The 26,287-nt window shown below is 39.5% G+C and overlaps 1 protein-coding gene across 1 annotated transcript in view; it reads left to right on the forward strand.

Moving 5' to 3' along the window:
• Positions 1-21,353, forward strand: part of Prdm5 (PR/SET domain 5) — a 155,550-nt gene extending 134,197 nt beyond the window's left edge. Inside the window, exons 14-15 of the mRNA XM_041641533.1 lie at positions 10,086-10,190; positions 21,060-21,353. Coding sequence (XP_041497467.1) covers positions 10,086-10,190; positions 21,060-21,224 — 270 coding nt within the window. The 3' untranslated portion in view covers positions 21,225-21,353. The remainder of the gene's footprint in view (positions 1-10,085; positions 10,191-21,059) is intronic.
• The last annotated feature ends 4,934 nt before the right edge of the window (positions 21,354-26,287 follow it).

A 26,287-nucleotide genomic window follows, 5' to 3' on the forward strand; every position in this document is an offset into this window, starting at 1 on the left:
TATCAATTGATAGGCAGGTAGACTTCAGCTCTATCTAGTCCACCTGCCTTGATATTTTTTCCTTGGTGAATCTGTTGTGCTTTTTTGGCGGGTGAGGACATTTTGTCTTGGTCTTCACCCTGTTCCTCACTCAGCACCCTCTGCAGTATTTTGCTTATGAGTCATATGAAAATAATGTGGTGAGTGAGAATCTCAGGTGAGGTATGTTGAATAAGTTCATCCCAAACTGTAAGGTTCCTAAATATGAGACTTCCCAGAGCTGATGATTTGCTCAACAAGGCCACCAGGTGACACAGTTCTTCTGATGTCTTCCACCATATTAGCTCTGCCCGTGTTCTGCATGTGATTCTTAATAGGACAGGCAGCGTCTCCTCATACGGGAACCTGAGTTACTTCTCATACTCCCATCTAAATTCATACCTGCAACAGCAGTAAAAAAGCCATCTTGACCTTTCTCAGCTATTCCCCAACATGTCTAATTAAAAGCATCAGAAATCCTTTAAAAATAACAAAGCCCTGGGCACACAACCCCAGTAGGAAATCTTCTTTCCCTGGGAGTAGGCTACAGGCATCAGCATTTTTGAAGCTCTTCTGTTGATTCCAATTTTTAAACAAGCATGGGCTGAAGCTTAGCCTGACCAGATGCCTCACTTGAGCTGGGGACCATCTTCCTCCTTCAGAGTAGCTAACCAGATAAAGGTGATACTCAACAGAATGGAGCTCTGCTCGCAGGGCCAGAGAGAAAGGAAAGAGTTTTGTGAGCTGCAAGCAGCCATGTAGTACAATGGTCTTGGGTCTTAGAGTGGAACTTGTGGTGAATTCTGTCCTCTCTGCCTGACTCTGTGACCTTTGGCATAGCTTTAAACTAACGTTTCTTCATCTGTAAAGAGAGCATAACCATATTCCAAGTATTGCTTAACAATTTAGTGGAGTGGAGCTTTTAAAGTATTTCTATCCCTTTGCCAGCTAGTTTGAAACAGGCAGCCCAAAGGGAAAGTTACAGAGCAGTGTGAGAGGAGCATAAGAACAGGAGGGGACCAACAGGCCTGTCTTCCACTGTTGCTGCTCAGTTAGCCTTCTAGGATGCCCTTACAGGAGCACGGATCAGATCGCAGCTTCTCCCTCATGACTGCACTTGACAGCACCTTGGGAACTTCTAAAGCATCAGTGCCTAGCCATGTCCAGTTCAGTGAATGATGCTTTCTGAGAGTGGACTCCAGAGGGTAGTAGTTGTAAACTGACATTTCTTGTCCTGACCTCCCACTCCCAGATAACAGACTCAGAGGCATAATATTACTTATAAATGCCCAGTCAATTTCTCAGGCTAATTACTAACTAGCCCTTACATTTTAAATTAACCCACATTTCTTATTTACGTTCTGCAACATGGTGGTACTTTTATTAGCATGGCACATTCATCTCCTGATCCCTTTGCATCTGGCTAGCAAATCATCAGTCCATCCTTCTCTTTCCTCTCATCTTTAGTTTATTCACCACACCTATACTTTCTGCCTGGCTACTGACCAATCAGCATTTTATTAAACAAATTTGAGTGACAAATCGTCAGAGTGTACAAGAGGATTATTCTACAACATTTCTTCCTTTCTGTCTAATTAAAAAGAAAGGTTTTTAATTTAACATAGTAAGATTATATACAACAAAACACTCAGCAAGTAAGAATTACAGTTAAAATATCCAGTCTATGTGTATCTGGAAAAATTAGAGAAAATATTCTGTTATCTTTGAATCTAAAGTTTTGTGTTGTATGGAGGCCACTTGTTCATTTCCTGGCTTCCCAGACTCCTGAAATAACCACACAGAAACTACATTAATTAAATTACTGCTTGTCCCATTACTTAAGTGTATTGCTAGCTAGTTCTTACATCTGAAATTAACCCATCTTCATTATTTTATATTTTACCACCTGCAAGGTTTCAGCATGTCTGTGTCTGGCAGCAGCTCCAAGGCATATCCCTGACTCCACCTCCTTTCTCCCAGCATTCAGTTTATTTTTCCCTGCCTAGCTCTATTCTACCTTATCACAGGCTCAAGACGGTTTCTTTATTAACCAATGGTATTCACAGCATACAGAGGGGAATCAATCCCACATCAGTTTTCCACCTCATTTATCTTTTATCATAACTAAAGAATCATAACTATAACTATCCAGTCTTCAAATCCATCAAAGACCCCAAAAGGGTAAAATGTTACCTAAAGATAGGAACCTCAGCTGCCTGGACAGTCACCTGACATTCCTCTGTAATTTTGGAGTATCCAACTCTGGCCTGCTGGTCTAGAATATCTGACAGACTTTCCTGTAAAGCAGAGAAATCTAAAGGACTTTCCTACCTTGTCCTGGCAAATTTCAGCAGTCACCTTTTTACTTTTTATATCCTGTAAGTCCAGTTTGGACAATAATTGAGGCAAGGGAAGTTTCTTTGTCCCCATGGTTAGTTTTTGCTGGTAAAAAACTCTATACTGAGTTCTCCAATGCCCATCATCTTCTCTGAAGCAGATTGGTATTGTCAGACCATGTCTCACCATCATGAAAATCCTTAGGTTATTAAGCATATTAGATGCCATATTCTGTATGTCTTCGAAGTGTTTGAAGACCATCTATCTAAATATATCTGTGTATGACCTAACATGACTATAAATTTGAGTATTATAGATGACTCTTAACCTGTATTCTTTAATCATGTATTATATTTTAAATGAGATGCATAGACATAATAACCTAGAGAAGAGTAGAAAATGTATACAATATAACTAAATTAATTTAAAATTTGTATCAATAGAACAAAATCCATACCAATCTAAAATGGAAAATTAATAGTTGGTTTTGGGATTAAAGTGGATACAATAATCTATCCTTATATCCTATTTCTATACTTCACTTTTTCCCTGACCATTACCAATAACAACTTGTAACCAACCCCCTTAAATGAAAATAAATATCCATAACCCATTTTTTGGGAGTGTGGACATAGTTTTCTAGACTACTTCCTGTTGATTGGGGGTGTTGGTAATCTTTGGGGGACTCTGAGATAATTTAGGATTATGGTCAAGTCTTAGAGTATTCTGGAAGGCTGAATCATCTCATCCAGCATCCTTGAAGGAGTTCTGGATGCAAAACTCAGAGGAAACTGCAGCAGAGGCATTCTGAAACATTGGATCATCTGGGCCATCCATTTTTATTAGAGATTTTTCAGGGGCATTTCCTCAATTAAACCTGATTTTTCTTAACCCAGAATGAATTCAGAGTTCTTAATTTTCTGGAGAAATAAAAGAAGACCCTTTTTTTCCAAAGTAACATCTTTTTATTGAAAATTTGAAGTCAAAATATTTTAAAAATATTTAAGTTGGTTTAATCTAGCAGCTTTTATAATGAAATATTTCTCAGCAGTTATCATTTTCCTGTATTAGTTAAAAGAATTAAAGACAACACAATAATATACACAATTCAGATTCTGTGTATTTTCCATATTTATGTTGTATATTATAATTTTTATTACTCTATTCCTTTTTAAGGACTCTTTCTACCTATTTCTTTTTTCTCCCAAGCCTAGATATAGATAAATAGATATAGATATATTTTTAAAGCACTGTAAACTGTTTACAGGACCCCCCCCCCCTGAATCTGTGTTTACTGCATATCTCTATCTTTTTCTGACCCCATGAGTCTTTAAAAAGCTGAACTGACTAAGACCAAACCAGAAACTTTGTCATCTGGCTCCATCGCATTCCTTGGTTCCTTGAGAGGAAGTCTTATGGTGGAGGTATGTTTACTGCTAGCTTGGGAGCTATGTTCACTGCTCCAACTCTAGGAAGTTTCTGGATCCACACTGCTACCAAGTAGTATGCCACCCACTGCTCATGAACCCCATTCAAGTGTTAGGTAACAGGGCTCCTTAAAAGAGCCTCCCACTTTTTGCCACTAACGCTGAGTTAAGGAAGCTGTCTCTTAAAGAAGCTATGCCTTTGCTTGCCACTAGAGAAAAAGCAGACCCTCTTTTCCAAAGTAAAATATCTTTTTACTTAAACTTTGGAGTCAAGATATTTTTAAAATATATAGGTTGGTTTAATCTAACAGCTTTTATAATCAAATATTTATCAGTAGTGGTTACCAAGAAGTTTAGTTTGACTCTGTTTATGTGTGTTTAAAATCTTTTTTAAAGCTTTATCAGGTCTTATGTGGAAATTTCAACCACACACTGAAGTACCAAATATACAAGGATGTTTCCTGTCCCAACTATCTGGTCCCAATTAACTGACTCAGAGGCTTATAAATGCTTGGTCAATAGCTCATTCTTATTACTAAACAGCTCTTACATTGTAACTTAACCCATTTTTTTATTTACACTTTGCAACATGGCAGTACCTTTGTTAGCATGACATCTCCTGCTCCGGCTGCATCTAGCTGGTCACTCTGACTCCACACTTTTTCCCATCATCCTTAGTTTGGTTGCCCTACCTATGCTTCCTGCCAGGCTACTTGTCAATCACTGTTTTATCAAACCAATTCAAGTGGCAAATCTTTACAGTGTACAAGAGGATTATTCCACAGCAATTATTTATTTAAAAGATTCCAAGGCAACTTGAATTATTAGGCATGGTGAAATACCGTGGTCCACGATCAGGAAGGAGTGAGGTATGTGTTTTCTCTGCTGCAGGTTGTCTTGCTGCTCCAGCAACAAACTGAAGTCATGCATGTAGCTCCAGCAAAGCACATTCAAGTAGTTTGCGTGCTTCTTGCTTGTTTTATGCCTGATAAGCTCCTGTACCCCCTCTGTGCATGTAATCGGACTTTCTGGCTACCCACTTATTTTACAAATTATTGCATGAACCACAGAAGAAATTAATCAGAAATGGATCAGGTGTCTCCTTACAACATTTTTATATGAAAGTTAGATTGTATTCACTGTGCTTATTTTTAGTTTCCTATATGTGGATTTTGCAATTCATTCTCCTGGCTTATATGTAATGTGTTTCCCATTAGCTACAATGCAGAAGCAATTATGGATATGCTGTGTAGAAACCTGCTTTAAATATTCTCCTTGCTCTCAAAGGCTTCCCTGTGAGTTGTAATATTTAGGTGCTTTGTTTACTAGTCCAAGGGTGTGTTTTGTCATATGTTGAACGACCACACTGACTATAAAAAATAAGGCATGAGTAAAAACCCAGAGAAGCTGTAAACATCTGTGAGAGCTTGCTCGGCAGGGCTGCTTGTAGAGGGAGGCTCAGCACACCCTGATTGTGTGCAGCCGGTGGTGTGTATGTTCTCACAAATGGGCCATTAAGAGGAGCTGTTAGATATATGACCAGCTGCTCTGCAGGCTATAGATCTGCCCTGTTTGCTGTAATAGAAACTAGAGGGACCACACTGACAAACCCTCCTATAAATTGCAGCTCTGATTCTGTACAAATTTGATATTTTATGGAACCCAGTAGTAATCTCTTGTCCACACAATCTCACTAAAGAAACCAGAGTTTGAGTCTGCCACATTGAGGGCACTGGTCAAGGCTGACCTGTGGTCAATGGTTGAGATTACTGCAGGTCATGGAGGAGCTGTGGTATGAAGTGCCATGGGAAACACACATACTAGCCTTGCACCAGATACCCCAAACATCGCTGCAGAAGGACTGGTCAAGGCTGCGGTCAAGGCTGGAAAGAGTCAACCCGGTTTCATGTGGCCTGCACATTGTAGGCTCCATATTTCAACATTCAGGCCCAGGTTTTGGAAAACAACTGCCTACCAGGCTGAGATTGCATGGCTGTCGAGCCCAACACCAGATCATGGAATTACCTCTAAATAGCGAGTTTGACTTGATGTTTACAAGGTCCATTATCTTGATATATAGTAAATAGTAAATATAATTAGTTCCCCTCAATAGAGAAAGGCATGACCTTGGAAGAAGGAAGGTTGTGATGTTTCAAGTTTTAGAATAACATAAAAACAGTATTTTAAGTCTTTTAACTTTTATACAGAAATTTTAGACTTATAGAAACAGAGAGAATCAAGTAATGAATTCCCCCTTCCCATGTGTTGTCAGCCCCATCAGACAAGTAGTTTTGCCTTATTTAATCTCCTAACCGTATGAAATTTAAGCCTTTGAGTATATTCTAGCATGGGCATCATTTGTTTTCCTAGATAATGATAAAATTGAATTATAGGCATCCTATCCGCAAAGACAGTTTTATGGTAAGTCCACACAGTTCCAAGTGTGCCTCAAAAGCAGTGGTGGCTCATTGTGACAGGCGAAGACAATCTGAGGAGTGTCACATCACAACATTTTGGCATTGTGATGATGTTCAGATGCATAACTTCTCCAGGTATTGAATTTATATTATCTTTTCTAAATGACCGCTCTTCAACAGACTGCAACAACTGTTGTCTTTCAGTATATAAAGCCCCCAAAGCATACTGTAGAACCTTTGTGCTTTGCCCTCCTCCAGGGACTTGAACCAATGTTTGGAGATTTGGTGAGGAACCATATCCAGCTGTCATCTAGTCGATACTGAGGACATCTCTTCTCCCAGGAATTACCTGGCCCTAAATTTCAATTGTTTCCAGATTAAGGAAGTTTGACCTAAACTAATGTGGTGGTTCAGGCTTCTCTGTGTGTTATCTTCAGAAGGATTGGTAGATGGGTCTTGTTATGGTCCCGGATAGAAAGAGTTAATCTGGTGATATGTTGTCTGCCCACTATAGGCCTCATATTTCATACTGCACATTAATACAGTGTTTTTCACATGAGATTAAAAGGTAAAATTTGCTCCATTTCCTTTTAAAAATGTAATTCAGCACTTAAGTTAACAAAGTCTCACTTTCTTGTACACGATGGTTTGTCTACAAGGTTAACCAACACCAGGGCTGCTGGAAAAAAAGGAGGGACTGGAAGTTTTCTGGGTATATAAACATTTCATGTTTAAGAAATCTGTATCAAGTCCATGCTCTGAGAATTTTAAATCTATATTTGTGTATATGTGGGCATGCTTGAGCATTTGTGTTTCAGCACAGTAGTGGGAATGTGTTCTGGGGATGAAATTCAGGTTGTCAGACTTAATGGAAAGTTTCTTTACCCACTGAGCTATCTCACTGGCCTAGATAATTGCATGGCAATATTTGTGCCACTTAAAGAGAAACTTCTCATTTGTTTATTTGATTTTATTTGTTTATTTGTTTTGTTTTATGTTGTAAACAGCCTTATGCAGTCCAGACTGGTCTCTAACTTTCCTTGTAGCTGAGAATGACCTTGAACCTGATCCTCTGCTTCCACCTCCCACGTGCTAGAATTACAGCTGTGCACCACTGTAACCCAGGAAATTTTTAAGATGAGTTTTAAGTTTAGAAATAAGAACTGGGGCCTAGGAGATGACTCCATCTATAAAGCACTTGATTTGTAAATGTAAGTGCCAGAGTTCTGGTTCCCTGCAGCCACATAAAAATTCAGGCAGTTTCAGTAGCTGGTTAATGATCTTAGCACTAGGGAGGAGGAAACCGCAAGATGACTCGCCTAAATCTGTAAGCTCCAGATCAACAGGAGACCCCTCCTGAGTAAATAAAGTGGAGAAGAAAGAAAGAAGACATAGGCATCAATCTCTGACCTTCACATATACACATATGCACCCACACCCGTGAAAAGATACATACATGTTCATACATAATCACAGACAAGAAAAGTAATAAGATAGGATCGTCTAGGAAAATTCATCATTTTCCTAACCTTTAAACATGGAAAGCCATTAATATAAAATACTATAATCTGGAAAATGAAATTAATTTGAAACGGAAGATAACTTTTATGTCTTAACATGCCTTTGTGTGTGTGTGTGTGTGTGTGTGTGTGTGTGTGTGTGAGGTGGGGGACCTCAATACGTTTTTTTCTCAAAGGAGGAATTCCCAACAAATTCTATCAAAAAACACTGTTTGTCCACAGCTTTCCTAAATGATATTGAGAGCTGTTAGAAAATCTTTATGAGTTAAGTTGCTGTTTCTTTGTATAGAAGGGTGTCAATGACTCACAACTGGTGTTGTGTTGTCAATAGGCAAGGTGTCAGACACAGAGCTCCATACAGCCGCCTTCTGGATGAGCTATGCCAGATGTTGTTTGATTAGAGTAGACTAATTAGATGGTTGATTAATTCTGCCACTCATGGATTAGTTTAGCTGATAAATAGATTGCCTCCAGTTAGGATTGGTTCCCAGGTCACAGTGACAAAGGTCAGGACATTTCTCAAATAGAGTGGTTAATCATTCAGAAATAGTATAAATCAAGAACCTAATCATGATGTCTAGTTAAATCTAGCATATGAGTCAGAATGTGTGATTTATTTTATATATTTCTCCATGAGGACATTGAAACCAGTTTCCAAGATATGCTGTTGTACCCGATCGTGTGCTCATATTTAAGATCCCTGCATCAGACAACGGAAGAAGTGCAGTGAGATTGTGAGACAACACGGTGGATGAGTTTCTTATCTCAGAGTGGCAGGATGGTCACAAACATGACAGTATTTCTGTTGTTCCAACAAATGCCTGAGATAATCAGCTTATAAGGAGAGAAGGTTAATTTTGGCTATCAGTGTTAGAGCTTCAGTCGCTTGACCTTGCTGCTTTTGAGCCTGTCACATGGAGCACATATGAAGACAGCTGCTCACCTTATGGAGGCTAGGAAACAGAAAGAAAGGAAGAAGAAAGCAGAGCTTTACATTCATTCAGGGAATACCCCCAGTCACCTAATTCCCTTCCACCTGCTACCTCTGCTCAAAAGTGGTACCGCCAATGGGACTCTTATGAGGACTAACCCAAATCATAGCAAGTGGTATGAGAACATGCTTTTATATTCTAGCCACATAGGTCTATAAGTTGTTTCATTTATGTCCTTGGGAAGGCAGGAGATCATTCAGCCTTAAGTCTATTAACTTGACAGAAGTCAAAGCATCTTATGCCTTCCTAAGCTTTCACTATCACATGGTTCCTTGTTGACAGTCTCTGTGTAACTGTCTTAACCACTGTGGTCCTCAGTGAACCTAAGGAGAAGAGATTAGAGAGTAAAATTATAATTCCCTTGTGCTCTTGGTTGTATTCATGAATTCTTGTTTCACAGGAAGGGGAGGGCTACGTATACTAGGGAATGTTCCTGGAACAATGAAGACTACTCAGTTCTCAGAGGAAGGGGTGGGAACAGGAACACATATCTCCTGGCATCACACACTGTGCCCGTAGCATCCAGTCTGGGCTCTTGTCTACCTTTGCTTTACTAGTGAAGATTGATGTGTTTGCAATGAAGCAGGTTAGGAGTAATGAGAAGTTAGTAAGAAATGGATGCAGGTTCTTTTTTCAGAAAGAATGCATGATTTACCTGTTTCTCTATAAGGACTTGTTTCTGCCTATCATTTAGGAGACTTGCTGGGTCAGGAAATCTCCAGTATGTTCTCTTCCTGCTCTTCCTGCTGTTCTATAGATTGGAGTCCTTTAGGTGAATAGGAAATGTGGGCACTTTTCTCCCTTTTGAGAAGCATACAGAAGAGCCTATAGCAGAAAAACAAGAAAAGACTCACTTAGAAATATTCTTAGTTTTAATAAAAAGAACTCTATACCAGGAAGAAAAATGTTTTGTAATCAAGATTAAAATACACCAATCAAAGGTACTTTCTAGCTTTTTAAATTAATCTTTCAACTTGCATAGAAATTTTGATTCTGACATATTCAGTCCAGAGATTATAGTAGTTGCATCATTTAGCTGAGGGATCCTTGGCTTTCTTAGGTGACAATACCCAAAATGCCATAGGAAAATGTTATGGTGCCTCTAAGCTAAAATAAATAATTAAAAATTGAATCACAGTGCCCAAGGTATTAGTGGAACAGACACTGTCCTGCCTTTGTTGCTCACTTTCAACTAAATTACAATGTCCAGGAATGATTATTAGTGTTTCTCATGAGGCCTGAAGCAGCTCAGCTCTTCCCTGCACATCTCGAACACGGTGTCTTCCATCTTGAGACTCGCCTTTCTGTGGAGGTTTAGCAGCTGATCCACTCATCCACTGACATTCTTGGTGCTCTCTGTTTCTGTACCTGCAGGAGAAGCCATACCAGTGCTCAGAGTGCAGCAAGGCCTTCAGCCAGAAGCGGGGCCTGGATGAGCATAAGAGGACACACACAGGAGAAAAGCCTTTTCAGTGTGACGTGAGTTGCAATTCTTTTCTCTCCCCTGGTATTCTGCAGTACCAGGAGGACTGTCTGTACCTGCACATGTGTTTGTATTGTGAGTTGATCGGTGCCTTCTGCTGCTTTTAACTCTGGTCTGCACATTCAGTACAATCATATTTTATTCATTATGGTTTACTAGCAGCAAATAAACTGGGCTTTTCATCAGGTTATCTTCCAATGTTTCATTCCAAGGAGCTGTTGTTCTTCCAGAGTGTAAATATGGGATAGTTGGAGGCAACTCAAGTGTCTGCCCCAATCTTTGATGAGTTAGCGACAGTTGAACCAATAGGGAGTATGATGAAAATATATTGTATGTGTCTGAAATTGTTCTTCAAAATCAGAATGTAAAAAATATATTTAGCTATTCAGATGTTAAATACAAGCTGAATTTTTAGAATATGTCTATAAATTTATTTCTGTTAAATAATGCTACTTAAGACATTTTCTATTTTGAATCATTGAATTGAACTGAAATAATTTGACATAACTGTTTCACATTAATTTTGAAAGGACAGAGTGCTACTGTTCTTAGTAAATTTAATAAGAACATTGATGGGGGAAATGATTATTTTCTACCAATGTTTACGTCATCTGATCAACCCAAGTGTTAGAGAAGGCTTGTTCTTGACAAATAAATATAAAAAAAGAGCATCAGTGGAAGCTGGTATGAGAAGAAACACTGAAGTAGTAATGTGTGAAGCAGCTCTGTAAATTCACTGTAAATGCTGAATTTACCCAAGAGTGTCATCCCACTGGCATGTCGCAGCAGGGACCATATGGTGCAAGGAGTACCTGTGAACGGGAACTGACAAACGCAAGACCTTTCCCCATCCTGTGAGAGCTCGCTGGAGGCTAAAGCAGCAACACGCGTTTACTCATAAAATACCTTCCTCTCCAGCACATTTCAGGAAAACCCACCTGTAGCAAGAGAAATGCACGCAGATAGAGCATGGTCCTGAACTGGAGCTAGCTCAGTAACTTCAGTTAGTTAATTCTTGTATAGAGACAAAGCCTATGTAAGTGCCTTGGTTGTACAACTACACAGATAACCGTTTCAGGCCTGAAACAGTCTGCTAGTGCCATATGGACACTTCCTCTAAATTTCCATGCCTACCAGCAGCTGGAGCCTTCACCCTTTCTCATCACTTCAGATGTCCAGTGTGTTCCCCTGGGCACCTTTGACATGATATTTTGAAATCTTTTTAAAAAGTTATAAAATTTCTTAACAGACTTTATGTGTCTGCATGCCTGTGTAGGCACATGTGCCCCATGGTGTGGGTGTAGAGGTCAGAGAGCAACCTGTGGGACTCCATTCCCTCCTTCTGCCATGTAGGTCCTGTGTTGACAGAGTGTTGTTCACTCCTGGCCGCCCAGACCTGAAATAATCACATAGAAATGATGGTAATTACAACACTGGTTGGCCAATCAGTCAGGCATACTGCTAGCTAGCTCTTATATCTTAAATTAACCCATTTCTATTATTTTATATTTTACCACAAAGCTTGTGGTTTGTTACCTCTTGCTTCTTGGGGAGCAACATGGCATCTGCCTCCTTTGACAGACACATGGGCATCTCTCTGACTCTGCCTTCTTTTCTCTATATGGTCTTGAAATTCCCGCCTTGCTCTATTCTGTGTTGATGTAGGCCCAAAGTAGCCTTTTTATTAACCAATGGTAATAAAACATATTTACAGTATACAAAAGAGAATCCCACATCAGGTCCTGTGCTGGCTAATCTTGCTTGTCATCCTGATTTCATCTGGAATTAACTAAAATCAAAGCCCCTGAGGATACCTGTGAGGAATTTTTCTTCCTTATATTATTTGAAGTGGGAGGACTCACCCTAAATCTAGGCCACCCCTTCAGGTGACAATGCACATAAAAGGACATGGAAGAAGGAAGCATTTGCTTTTTGCCTGCTTACTCCATTCTTCTTGTCCACCTGTCCTGCCACTGTACCAGAACCTACTTCTTCATAATTCCAGCGTAGACTGAAAAGTAGCAGCTCTCTAGGACTTCGAGGGACTCTAGCCCCAAACTGGGACTGCTGAGATTTGGCATTTCCACAGGAGACAGAGCACATAGACATACATACACACACACACACACACACACACACACACACACACACACACACACCATGTACTGTTTCTTTTCTTTTTTTTTTTCAATCTTTTCAAGAAAGAATTTCACATAGCTTTGGAGCCTGTCCTGGAACTAGCGCTCGTAAACCAGGATGGCCTTGAACTCACAGAGATCTGCCTGCCTCTGCCTCCTGAGTGCTGGGATTAAAGGTGTGTGTGTCACCACCACCTGGCACACCTACTGTTTCTATAGAGAATCCTGACTAACAGAGTCCTGGGGGTGAAGCTTAGATCCTAAAGCTTTGCAACAAGTACTGCTGAGTCATCTTCCTGACTGTGAAGTGCTTGTTTAAGATAAATTAGCCATTTTAAAATATGTAATTTGGTGGCATTTAGTACATTATCCTTGTTGTGTAATCATATTTATCCAGCAGCAAAGCATTTTTCTTTGCACCAAAATAGAAAATCAACCCCATTAATGTTTTCCCCAGCTCCTCTAGTCCCCAACGATCATTAGTCTGCCTTTTTTATATTTTTTTAAATTTCCCTTTCCTAGGACAGTGTGGCATGCATTTGCAGAACATCTTTTTCCATGGCTGATGATACCCTGTTCTCTTGACTTATCACGTGTGCTTACCCATCTGTCCATTGGTAGTCACCTGGTGTTTCTGCCTTTGCTGTTTTTACATATTGGCTGTGGCAGGCAGGCATAAATGAATTTGTTTGAGTACCTATTTTCATTTTTGGGTGCATGTGTGAAAATTCTGGACTGTGTAATAATTGAGTTTTTATTCTATTTTAATTGAAAATACTTTTTCATATAGCATATTCTGATCAAGATTTTCCCTCCCTCATCTCTACTAAGATCTTTCCTACCTTCCCATCCATCCAATTTCATGCCTTCTCTCCCCCTCTTCCTCATCTCTACTTCTCCCTCTTGCAAACAAATAAGCCAATAAAAAACAAAATAAAAAACACACACACAATCCACAAATTGGAAAACATAATATACAAGCAAAAGACAAGTAAAATAAAAATGCCTCAAAAAGTATTAGTAGATAAAACATGCCACAAATGTCACCAAACTCCTTTTGAGTTGGCCCTCTACTGCTGGGCATGAGGCCGTCCTTGAGTGTGGTTTATACATCCTGTTAGTCATAGGAGCTGAACCATGTTATATTCCTGTCAGGGTTGTATACGAATTCATGGGTTTTTTTTTCCCCATCTTTGAGTACATTTTCCCCTGTTTTTGCTTTTTTTTTTCTGTTTTAGCCATCCTGCTAAGTGTGAAGTATCTCACTAGGTTTGGACTTTACCCTAAATTCTAATGAAGTTAAGTGTCTATGTGCTTGTTGGATATTTTTCTGTCTTGGGAAGAAGTATTTGCTCAAATGCTCATTTTAAAATTACCTACTTAGGCTTTTTCTTGTTGAGTTGTAAAAATTCTATGTAAAGTCCTGGATAAAAACTTTGCATGACATGCAAATATTTTATTTCAAATAAATACTTCACTCTGGAAGTATTCTTTCTGCTTTTCTGATAATACTCTATGCATAGAGATTTTGATGTTAAGTTCATTTTATATTTTTCAGAATTTTGTCATATTTCATGTTATATATAAAATTTGTTGCCCAGACTGTAGTAATAAGGGTGGCTGGGCTGCGTCCCCAGCACCCCGGCTGCCTGGCTAGCTTATGCCTGAAATAACAACACACAAACTGTATTCATTTAATCACTGCTTGGCCCATTTCTATCTAGCCTCTTCTAGGCTAATTCTCACATATTAATTTAGCCCATTTTTAATCATCTGTATAGTGCCCCTAGGTGCGCTTTCTGGGAAGATTCTAGCCTATGTCCATCCTGGGTCGGAGCTTCATCGCGTCTTCATCACGTGCGTCTGCCTGGGAGCTGGGAGCATGGCGTCTCCCTGAGGCGTCTGCTCCCGAGAGGAGAGCTGTGGAGTCTGAGCTCACTTCCTCTTCCTCCCAGCATTCTGTTCTGTTTACTCCTCCCACCTATCTTCTAACCAATGAGGGCCAAGCAGTTTCTTTTTATTTAACCAGTGACCTTCCTCCATCACCAGACCAAGGTCCTTTTGTTTTCCCCGAAACATTTTGTCCTTCAGCTCTTATATTTAAGTCTTGGACCTATTTTGAGTTGATTTTTTTTTATATGGAGTCTGCTAGGGACCCATTGTTTCACCATCTTTCAGCTTCATATACAGTGTTAAATGTGAGGTATTTTTTATTAGTTCCTTGTGAAGTTTACATCATGCATCCTAATCCCACTCATCTCCCCGTCCCTCCATATCTACCCTCTGTCTTTAGAACTACCCTATCTAAAGAAAACAAAAGAACACCAAAAAAAAGTTACAATGTATCACAGTATGTCACATTCTATCCTCTTGCCCAAACATCTTTACTTGCAAATGTTAATTACCATAAGTCCCTGGTCTGTTTAGAGGTCTCTGGCTTCTGCTACGCTATCAATACTGGATTCTCCTTGGAGTTCCTCTCAGATATCCTGTTGTAGCTCAGTGTCATGAAGGTCCCTAAGCTTTGGTTCTGCAGGATTGGAGGCACTGCAGCAATTCATGGATGGGGTAGATACTGAGGTGGATCAACTCAGAGTCCTGCATCTGGGCCTGGGTGGTAGCTGAGTCATTAAGCCGGCCCTGCTCTCCTGCACCACCACCACCAAGGTCAGCTCTCCTCCTCTTTGCGCAGGAGGGGGCAGAGCCACTTTCCTGCTACAGTGGCTGGAAAGGTACCACTGGCTGACTCTCTGGTGCTCATGCCTTTGAGGCCAGCTCTCCCTCACCCATGCCACCAGGGCCAGCTCTCCAGAACTGGCCCAGCCAAGGGCAGGGCCAGATCATCTGTTCTCATGCCCTGTGGGCCTGCTCTCCAGCATCCACACCACCAGGGTAAGCTCTACTATGCTGCCCAAGGAAGGCATGGGTCCCACTCTCTGGAATGCTGTAGCCAACTAGGGATGGGTCCAGCTCACCAACTCTCATGCCTTTAGGGCCAGCTCTCCCACACTGCCCAGGCGAGGAGCATGACCACTATCCCATGCTCATGTCCTGGGGCTGGCTTACTGGCCTGGTGGTGGGCAGCATCCTCTAGGGTGTCTTCTGCCCCCTTACACTGAGTGCTGGGTGTCTTCTGCCCTGTTGACCTTAAATGTAAGTTTCAATAAACACCCTTGGTTATACTGACAAATTTTTAAATAGATGTTTGTTTTCAAACCAACAAACAATCCTGAATTTTAGCAAATGCCTTTTCAATGCCCTTGTTTGTCTTTTTCTTTGTTCTACTAATGTGACAGGTTCTTCTGTTTACTTATTTAAACCACCATTGCAATCTTGAAATATATCTTACTTGGCCATGGCTAACAACCCACTTAATAAATACTTACATTCTTTCATTTTGTGTCTCTGTGTGTGTGTGAACTTTTGCACATAGATCCATAAATATTGATCTCGACTTTTCTTTCTTTTTAATATCATCATTTGGCTTGGGTGACAAAGCTATGCTAAGTACAGAAAATAAGTTTTAAAAGTGCCCTTCTCACTGCAGGAAAGAGATATTTCTGTAACTCTGAATATTTGGTAGACTTCATCTGTGGGGTCCATTAGTCCTAGACTTTCTTTATTAATATTATTTATATTTGATTCAATATCTTGAGTTGTTAGTATTGATGTTAATGTTCAGTTTTTATTTTCATTTTCTTCTTCAGTGGGTTTGGTAACCTGACAAACAGCAAAATAAATTACATTTACCCACCGGACTGACAGGCCTTTGTCTTGCTTGATCTCTTAGTAACCCCTTTCTGTCACTACTCTTCTGGATGTGTTTCAAACCCATGGCTACCTCTAGACTCTTTTGTCACTTTTATGTCTCTCATACCCACCATATGAGCAAATTTGTTTGGCTTTTACAGATTCACCACACCTGCCCAACTACTGTGTTAGTCTTTGGGAATGCAGAAGTAACTTCTTTCCTGATCTTTCTTTGCTGCTAACACTCTGCTTAAAGTTGCCACCCAGAATAATCTATCCCGAGGTTGAATCTGTCTGACTGTCTGTCTGTAATCCTCCAGGGATCATGCATCTCATTCAAAAAGAAATCCCCAGGATCTGCACCTGTGCTGTCCTCCCCAGGATCTGCACCTGCTTTCCTCCCAGGATCTGCACCTGTGTCCTGCTCCCCAGGGTCTGCAACTGCTCTCCTCCCCAGGGTCTGCACCTGCTCTCCTCCCTAGGGTCTGTACCTGCTCTCCTCCCCAGGATCTGCACCTGCTCTCCTCCCCAGAATCTGTACCTGTGCTCTCCTCCCCAGGGTCTGTACCTGTGCCCTCCTCCTCAGGATCTGTACCTGTGCCCTCCTCCTCAAGATCTGTACCTGTGCCCTCCTCCCCAGGGTCTGTACTTGTCTTCTCCTCCTCAGGATCTGCTCCTGTTCTCTTCCCCAGGATCTGCTCCTGCTCTCCTCCCCAGGGTCTGCTCCTGCTCTCCTCCCCAGGGTCTGCTCCTCCTCTCCTCCCCAGGTTCTGCACCTGTGCCATCCTCCCCTACCTTCTGATGTACTCAACACCATCTCTCACTATGGTCACCAGTGTTCCTTCATAGCTGCTGTTTTATCTGCTTGAACTCCTTTCTCTTCAGGTATTTTTTTGTTTTGTTCTTTTTTCTTATTTATTTGCTGGTTACTTATTTTTAAACTTACTGCTGTTTTATGACAAGATCACACTCTGTAGCCCATTTTGTTCCAGTATTGGCTACACGTGTAGGTCAGGATGGCCTCAAACTTGAAGCAACCATCTTGCCTCTGCCACCAAGTGCTGGGATCTTGGTCTCCATCATGCCTGGCCATTGATGTATCCTTATGGCCTGTCCCAATGCTCCCTTCAGGTCCTGCCCAGATTACTTTCTCTTGTATCTCTGTACATAGCCTTCGTGTTCCTTGTACTTACCTAAATTAATAAGTATTTCTTGAATTATTTATAACATTATTTATTTATTCACTTGTTTATGTGTTCATTTATTACTGAGGGTGTGCACATGTGAAGGCAAGAGGGAAACTTGTGGGACTGGGCTCTTTCCTTCTACTACCTGCATCCTAGGGATCAAACTCTGATTGTTAGGTTTGCTGGCCTATGTACTGGACCATCTTGCTGGCCCTTATTTAGTTTCTTTCTTATGCACGACAGCTTCTGTGAAAGGGGGAGTTTTTCTTTATTACTGGTTTCTTTGTTTGTAAGCCTAGAACTAATCCTCAGATATAAAAAAAAAAACATGTTATAAGTATTTTTAAGAATGAAAACTTGAATGAATGAAGTACTGTCCTAATCCACATCCCGATCATGTCTGGCTTAGAAAGAAACATGGACTAGGCCTCCCTGACAGTAGCTTTCGATCTTCTGCTTGCTGACCAAATAGCATCTGTCTTAGTATCTGTTAGAAAGCTTCAGTGAAGTCCTACCAGTTCCATGAGTTCCCACTTAGGATTATTCAGGTCTCTGGGCTTTATTCCCAACCTTCAACTCAAGCTTCCTTTTTAGTCTTCTCTCTAATGACTTCTGAACTGCTCTTTCTTCAAGTCAACAGTGTTTGCACACCCTCAGTTTCCTGCTTGTCTTCTTGTCCCCTGGCAGTACCTGTGCTGTCCCAAGAGATAATCCTTCTCCATCCCCGCCGTGTGCTTTTATCCACACCTAGACTTTATGGCCCTACTGCTTAAAACTTGCCCCAGTCCCTTACAAACATTGAGTGTGCTTACATCTGTGCCTCTATTAGCACAGAACTAATGTTCCTACAAGTATTTATCCTAGGTTACTGACTACCAGAGAATGATAGTAAATCCTTTGTCATGTTATTATTACATCAACTGGTATATACATTCATTGTGTTATAAGTATTTTAACTGAAGTTTATATACAATTTCCATTCCCAGCTCTGGAAGAACTTCCTTCTCAATAACTTGTTTCACTATATTCTAAAACAAAATTAGTCTGCCTCTTTCTTAGAGTAATAGTGAAAAATAAAGTTTCCCCATTTTTGGTATTTGAATTGGTACTAAGTCGGGACAGGGTTGAGAAGCCCTGGTGGAAGTGAAGAAAAGGAAAACTCTATGCTGTGCAGTGTTCATTCTCTCTTGCCAGCCTCTCCTGTGTGACTATAGATGACCTGGCATTGGGTGGTTGATTCTGAGCAGCACCGTAGTCCTTTAATCCCTATACTTACGATAATGAATGCCAGTCTTCTCACATCCAGGTAATCCTTTTCACAAGAGTGACATCAGCGGCTCTCCACTGCCATCTAAAGCTCTACCCAGGCTCTCAATGAACAGTCTCTCCTGGGTTGTCTCTGTCTCCTCTCCTGTGGGGATCCTCTGGACTTCTTTAGTTCTTAGCCACTAACAAAAGTTTCAGCATCTTGCTCGGCTTCCTTTACATTCTCTCCAATTATCATTGCTGTCATTTTCCCACAGAGACTAAGGAAGTGGACTTGTATCCAGAGCACTTGAAGTTTGTATTTCTCCTTTCCCAAGAGTGAGCCCAAATATCTGGAAACCTTATTTATATTTTCTAAGTCACTTTTGTTCCTTAAAATGGTGTGAGCCTGACAAATGGGAGAAACAGTTCATATATCTCAAGTTAAAGTGAGAATCTTCAGTTGATCCTGTGATTTGCCCTGGGGAAGTATGGACTGAATGCAGACTACCTGGCTCCAGTTCTAGAAATCACTTTCTATTGTTGGGAATCTGGTTAATCTCAATTTCCCTCTGTGAAAATAAGGTTACATACTATCTACTCAGCAGTGCGGCTATGGGTACTGAATAAAGCAATGTGCAAAAATCACTCACAGGACATTCTGGCCAATAGTGAACGCCGTGCTTGGCACAAAATGGGCAGGTGAACAAGATGGCATCTGCTCTGTCATTATAGAGGTCATAACATTAAATAAATAAACATTGATGAATACCTAATTGCCATTTATGATAAAGACTGAGAAGGGAAGGTACAATGCCAAACAGCTCTGAAAAAAATAGTTAAGAAAGAATTATTTACTTATGTATCCCCATATTTTCTCTGCGTGTGTTTATCAATTTAGCTTAAAAGATAAGGTGTCAGCTACTAAGATAAGAGCATTTCAGGAGAGCAAACAGCATGGTTGGAGGCTATAGGGGAAGGAGTCCTAGGGAGAGGGAGCCTGGTAAGAGAGGAAGAGTGGAGCCCTGGGTGGCATGTGAATGTCTCCACCATGGGAAGGAACTGACTCAATGCAATTTCTGTGAGAAGACACTACAAGTGGTGTGAGCTCTTTACTTTTGCATGGGTTCAGAGAAGGGGCCAGAGAAATAGGACATGCAGATGAAGTCAAAGTTTCTCTTTTTAAATGATCATCAATTTGAAGCTACACTTTCAAAACAATTTGGTACTTATTTCACATCAAGGTACTTTCCATAAAAACATGCTTTTATTTCTTTGAAAGTATTCATAGTTCTTGAGGTTTTTATATTCTCATAAAAGCTGCCCAGATGTATTTATGTATAGATTTAGATAGATGTCTTTATCCCTTCTACCTTCCTTCTATCATCTACCATTATTTCACTTTTGTAAATTCAACTAATATTTATGGATTAATGACCTGTACCTTTAAGTTCCCTATAATAGTAAGGAGATTTGCCCAGAAAAGTCCCCAAAATCAGTCATTAAGCTGGAGTAAATATTGGGAATGGCTGCTTTGAGGACACTTCGCAGAGAATCCCACCTGGCGGGCAAGCCTCACTGCCACTTCCCCTGTGGTAGCTCTCCACTTAGTCTCTTCTTTCCAATATTCCAATGATCCCACTTGCTAGTGAAGACAAAAGAACTTAGCCTAGCTTTTAGTGAGTGTCTACAATCTAACTCCAGTGGCATAATGCACTTTTAAGGAGAGAGAGAGAGAGAGGCTGTATGTGTGTGTGAAATTGAGTAAGATCAAACTTGGAATTTGACTTCTATCTGTGACTTAAGTTACTCTGCCTTGCTTACATGTTGCTGCTGTGCTACTTTTCATTACCAGGTTGTTTGATGTGGATGTTAAGCTGGGCTGCCATGTAGTGGAGTTTATATGAAATAAACTGCTTATGTGCCTTAGTTAGGCAATATACATGAAACAAGAAAGAAAGAAAGAAAGAAAGAAAGAAAGAAAGAAATGGAATACTGGGTAATAAATTTGAGTTGTAATACTTACAGCATTGTTAACCAGTCACACCACAAGTGGATATAATGCTTAAAGCATTGTTACCCAGTCACATCACAAGTGGTTATAACTCTTACAGCCTTTGTAGCCAGTCACATCTCAAGTGGGACTAAATTAAAAACATCACAGCAAAAAAAAATCTTGTGTATTTATGCCCTGTGAAGAGATGTCATCCAGGCTGTAAATCACAGCACATGAGGAGTTGTTATGGATTGTAAATATACTCTGTTATGCTAAGAAAGGTATGTCCCTAGGAAGTTGTTTCTCTGACATGGTCCAGAGCTGGGAGAGGAGAGGATGCTTGGGGGTGGTGCAAGCCGTGCAATTAAATGCAAGTGATGCTTGAAAACTGAAATTAACGTCTTTGTCTGGGTGTGAAATTCCGTTTATTCTGAGAGTGTAGTGTGTCCTTAGGCCCACTAGCACATACTTAATAAAATGAATTTTCATATTGTATATATGACAGACTGATTTCTCATCATAAATATGGGGTATCTGGTTCTTTTCTAGGTTTGTGACTTGGCTTTTAGCCTGAAGAAAATGCTCATCCGACACAAGATGACTCACAATCCGAACCGCCCAATGGCAGAGTGCCATTTTTGTCATAAGAAGTTTACAAGAAATGACTACCTCAAAGTGCATATGGACAATGTTCATGGTGTAGCAGACAGCTGATGGTAGCTGTTGAGGAACCAAACCGTGTAGAAGGGGCTTCTAATATGAATCCCAGATTCTTATCACCTGATCAGCTTAACAGAAATAACCAAAAGCAGTGCATTGATCTCTCAGTGTTCATTTGCCTATCTTTGGAAATTATAGATGGACATGTAAACAAAAATCTTACATTTACCAAAAAGAAATGCAAGTAAAAAATAATTCTTTGTAGCTTACAAAATGCTTTAAGTTATGTTTGTGTTCTAGCTGATTAAAAACTAAATACAATGTTATGGCTCTTGACTTCTTTTATGGAATTTATTAACATATTCCCCCATTAGGCATTTGTGTTCTTATTTGTGTGTGGGAAGGTAATCACATGTAAATATCAGATATTGCAGTTGGTTCTTACCAATTCAGACAGAAATCAAGACATTCAAGTATTTAAATCAAGACAGTTTATCCTACTTAACAGCTCTATTTAACAATTATCATAATATAAATAGATAGATATAGATATGTTTGAGAATTAAGGTCTATTTAGATATTGCTTACTTTAGAGAATCTCAGAACATACTGTTTGAATGTATCATTCAGATGCTTGTTCATGCTTTGGAAATTCTTTATATGGTCAGCATAAAAATAACTGATATATTGAATTTTTATGATCCTGATCATTCAGAGTTTTACTTTCCATCCTTAGGAATTAGCATACCTAGCTAGAAATAGAAGTAGGTGGACATTTCCCCATCGTCACCTGAGTTATGACGAGGTGACTCTGGCCTGTGCAAGTTCTTAGTACAGGCACAGCGGTCTTCAGAGCCTTTGTCTTTCTGGTGTGATTTTACAAACAGTTTTGAAATATCCTCAATCATCCCATGGGATTAGAAATCTGGAATATTAAAATGTAAGTTTTCTCATTGTTATGGTTTAAATTCATATCTACAAAATATTTGACAGCCAGATACAAGGAACAAGTGGTGATGACATAATATAATAACAATGTCAAAACAATTGAGAGATCCAAAATGTAAGAAGCCCAGTTCCTAGACCAGTGTGTCCAGAACCCGTTTAGAAGAGAGAAACATTAATTAAATGGAAGTCATTCGGTGGTGAAGAGTTGAGGAGAACAGTTATCTAAGGGCTTGAGCGTCCTAGTTTAGAATCACAGGAAACACAAAGATTCACTATGGACATTAAAAGCCTTTGAAAATACTATGCTTAAAACTTATATAAGATAACTTTTAAAGAGCCAGAAGTGGGGAGGACTAGACTAAATTAGTGCCTTCTAGAGAGAGAAAGAGAGTCTAAGTTAGAGGTCGCCATCAAATTCCTTCCCTCAGAGCTAAGAAAATCACACAGGAGAGGAGGCAAAAGATTCTAAGTGTCAGAGTGGGGATGGAGGACAAAAAGAGAATATGGTCCTCTGAATTAACTGAGCAAGGTACATACGAGCTCATAGAGACTAAAGCAGCAAGCACAGAGCCTGCATGGTCTACGCCAGGGTCTTTGTATATATGTATTATGGCTTACAGTTCAGTGTTTTTATGGGATTCCTGATTGTGCAAGTGAGTGGGTCTGTGATTCTTGTGCCTTCTCTTAGGGTTTGTTTGTTTTTTTTTCCTTTTGTTGGATTGTCTTGTTGAAATATGATGTGATAGCTTTTGCTTTTTCTTACTATATTTTATGAAAACCTAGCCACTATGGTAAAGGCTAACAACTTATACCTTATGGGAGAAGAAATATCAATTTTCTCCAATAGATTGACACTAGGTATACCAAGCACCTCAGGCAGGCCTGATGTTCAGTAGTTAGCCAACATATAATAGACTCCACAGTTTGCTTTGTTTTGTTTTGTCTTCTTTTATTTGGTTAGAGTTTGGTGGGGTTTGTTTGTTTTTCTTTTCTTTCTTTATGAATGTCATTTTCTTTCGTTTTCTCTGTTTTGAGGGGTTGTTATTTTATTGGGTTTTGTTTCTTGAGAAATAAAGTTGGGTGGAAAGAGAAGGGGAAAGGATCAGCAAGTACTTGGGTGAAGGGAAGAATAGAATCAAAATATATTTAAAATTTAAAATGGTTTTAAACAGTAAAAATAAGCATTGTTTTCAATTTTATTTTTATTGAAAATAGATTATTTTTTCAAATAGTAGATCCCATTATAATTTCCATTCCCTCTACTCCTCCCACTTTCTTCCTATCTCTCATTAGAAAAGAACAGGCTGCTAGGAGTTAACAACCAACATGACAAATTAAAATATTGTAAGATTAAACAAAAACTATCATTTCAAAATTGGACATGTCAAGTCACCAGAGAGAAAGGGTCCCAAGAGCAGACACGAGAGTCAGAGACCCACTAATTTACACACTCACGAGTTCTGTAAAAATACTAAGCTGGAAGCTATAATACATATAGAGAGGACCTGGTGCAGACAGATTTAAGCCCTGTGCTTGCTGCTTTAGTCTCTCTGAGTTTATATGAGCCTTGCTTTATTGGATGGGTAGGGAGGGGTAGAAGATTTGAGTAAGGGGAAGAATATGATAAAAATATATTTTAATTCAAAATTTGTTAAACAATAAAAATAATTATTCTTATTAATCATAAAGAGAACATATAAATGACTTAATGATTGTAATGGTTTGAATAGGAATGGCCCCATAGGCTTACAGATTTGAATGCTTAGACACTAGAGAATGGCACTATAGGAGGTGTTGGAATAGGTGTGAGGCCTTGTTGGAAGTTTGTCAGTGAGGTGGGCTTTGAGATATCTCTCTGTCTTCCTGCTGCCTGCCTATCTAGATATAACAATCTCTACTACCTCTCCAGCACCATGTCTGCCTTAGTACCTCCATGCTTCCTGCCATGATAATTAGCTAAACCTCTGAACTGTAAGCCAACACCAAATAAGATCATGGTATGTCTTCACAGAATGACTAAGACAATTATAAAACTCCAAAAAAAAAAAAAAACCAGTGAGAAACAATACAAATCAATTACAATTCTAAACCCAGGTGATAACAAAAAAAAATAATAAAATATAAACAGCTATTAATGAAATGGAAGCAAAGAAAACAATACAAACAATCATTACAAAAGCTGATTTTTGAGAAAATAAACAAGAGTGATAGATCTGTGGACTCACTAACCAAAAGAAATAAAGAGAAGACCCAAATAAACAGAATCAGAAAAAAAAACTATGAGACATTATAATAGACACCAAAGAAATTTAAAATAAATATCTCAAAAACCTGTACTTCAGTAAGTTGAAAAGTCTAAAAGAAATGGATGATTTCCAGACAAATCAGCCAAATTAAATGAAGAAGGAGAAGAAACATAAACAAACACATAGTAAATGAGGAAACTGAAATGATAAAAAAAATTCTTGCAGTTAAAATATCCAGGATCAGTTGGATTCACAGAAGATGCCTACTAGACTTTTAAAGAAGGTCTATGGTTAATCCTTCCCAAGCTATTCAAAAGCAAAAATAGAAAAGCACTCCCAAAACCCCTATCATTCTAATACCAAAGCCAGCTAAAACTAGACAAAAAACAAACAAACAAAAAACCTATAGGCTAATAGCACTGATGATCACAGGTTAAAAAACTCAATAAAATACTTTCTAACAGAATACAGTCATATATATATAACACACACACACACACACACACACACACACATATATATATATATATATATATATATATATATATAAAGTTATCCACCACATGACCACTTTGAGTTTATCCCTGAAATTCATGGATGGTTCAATATAAATCACATAAGTTGATTTAATGTTAAAAAATGACTACCTTAATAAATGTAGAAAAGGCCTTTGAGAAAATGTGCACATATGCACCATAGAATATTGTTCAGTTGTTAAAAGGAAAATAAAGTTATGAACTTTGACCGAAACCAGGAAAGATCAGATTGTGTGAATAACCCAGACCCTAAGAGACAAATGTTGGATGTCTTCTTTCATATGAGGCTCCTAGCTTCAAATGCTCATGTATGAGTATATATCTTCGGCTAACTGCAGAAACCAGGAATGTAAAAATGGACGATGGCTTGCAGGGTGGCAGGTGCAATGCAGAGAAAGATACTGGTATACATGATCTGTAAGGGAAATGGGAAAAACAGGTGGGCTTTCATTGGTGGTTGTGTTGGGGTAAATACAGGAGAAAGAAAGAGAGTAAAATAACAGGACATCTAAAAATGCCATAAAGAATCATTCAATCACCAAATAAAACTGTAATACATATATATGTGCATACATACATATATGTGTGTAAATGTACATATATAGTTTGAATGGAAATTTCTAATTGTTTCTGTTGCTCCCTCCAAGAGCCAAAGACCAGCTAACAAAAACTCCAATACCAGGGATAAGAAGCCCTCTTTCCAGTTGTTGGTTGGGGTTGTCCAAGGTATTTCCTCCAAATTACAAAACATTGCCATGGCCCCTCAGAGGTGGAAAAGAAGTTCCTATTGCTGAAGACACACTGTACTTCAGAAGCAGGACCCAGAAGGCCCTATTCCAGAACTGGCCTGAAAGACTATTCCCCAAGAACTAATTTCCATGGTATCAGAAGACACCATGCAAGCTTCCAAAGAAAGGAAGTAACTACAGCCTTACCTAGCTGTGATGCCTATTAATCACAGTAACGACTAGCATGGCAAAATACACACAAGGGTGATGTAGTGGCACACATACTTGGTGGGAATAAGCAGCTCTATAGTTGGACTTAAGACCTATTGGACAAGAGAAATGTTATGAGTGGAACTGAAAACTTAGCCATCTACCTAGGGCAAATGAAGTGATGAATCTTGGAAGAAGAATCACAACCACACCACTTTACTAAACCAGCATAATCCCTAAGTATAGCCTAAATATCTGTCCTTATAGATATGTGTAGTCCTTGCCCCTCATCAAATAATTTTCTCTTTGTTACAGGTGTAGATCATTACAGAAAACCACAGCCAAACAAAATGCAGAGTTCTGAAGCCCAATCCCAGCAGATACATCTACAACATACTTTTTAACCTAAGGCCCAGGGAGCATTGTGGAAGACCAGGCATTAAGATTGG

This window comes from Microtus oregoni, unplaced genomic scaffold (assembly GCF_018167655.1).
Source record: "Microtus oregoni isolate MIOR12 unplaced genomic scaffold, Mior012 000002F_ref0000024, whole genome shotgun sequence".
NCBI lineage: Eukaryota > Metazoa > Chordata > Mammalia > Rodentia > Cricetidae > Microtus > Microtus oregoni.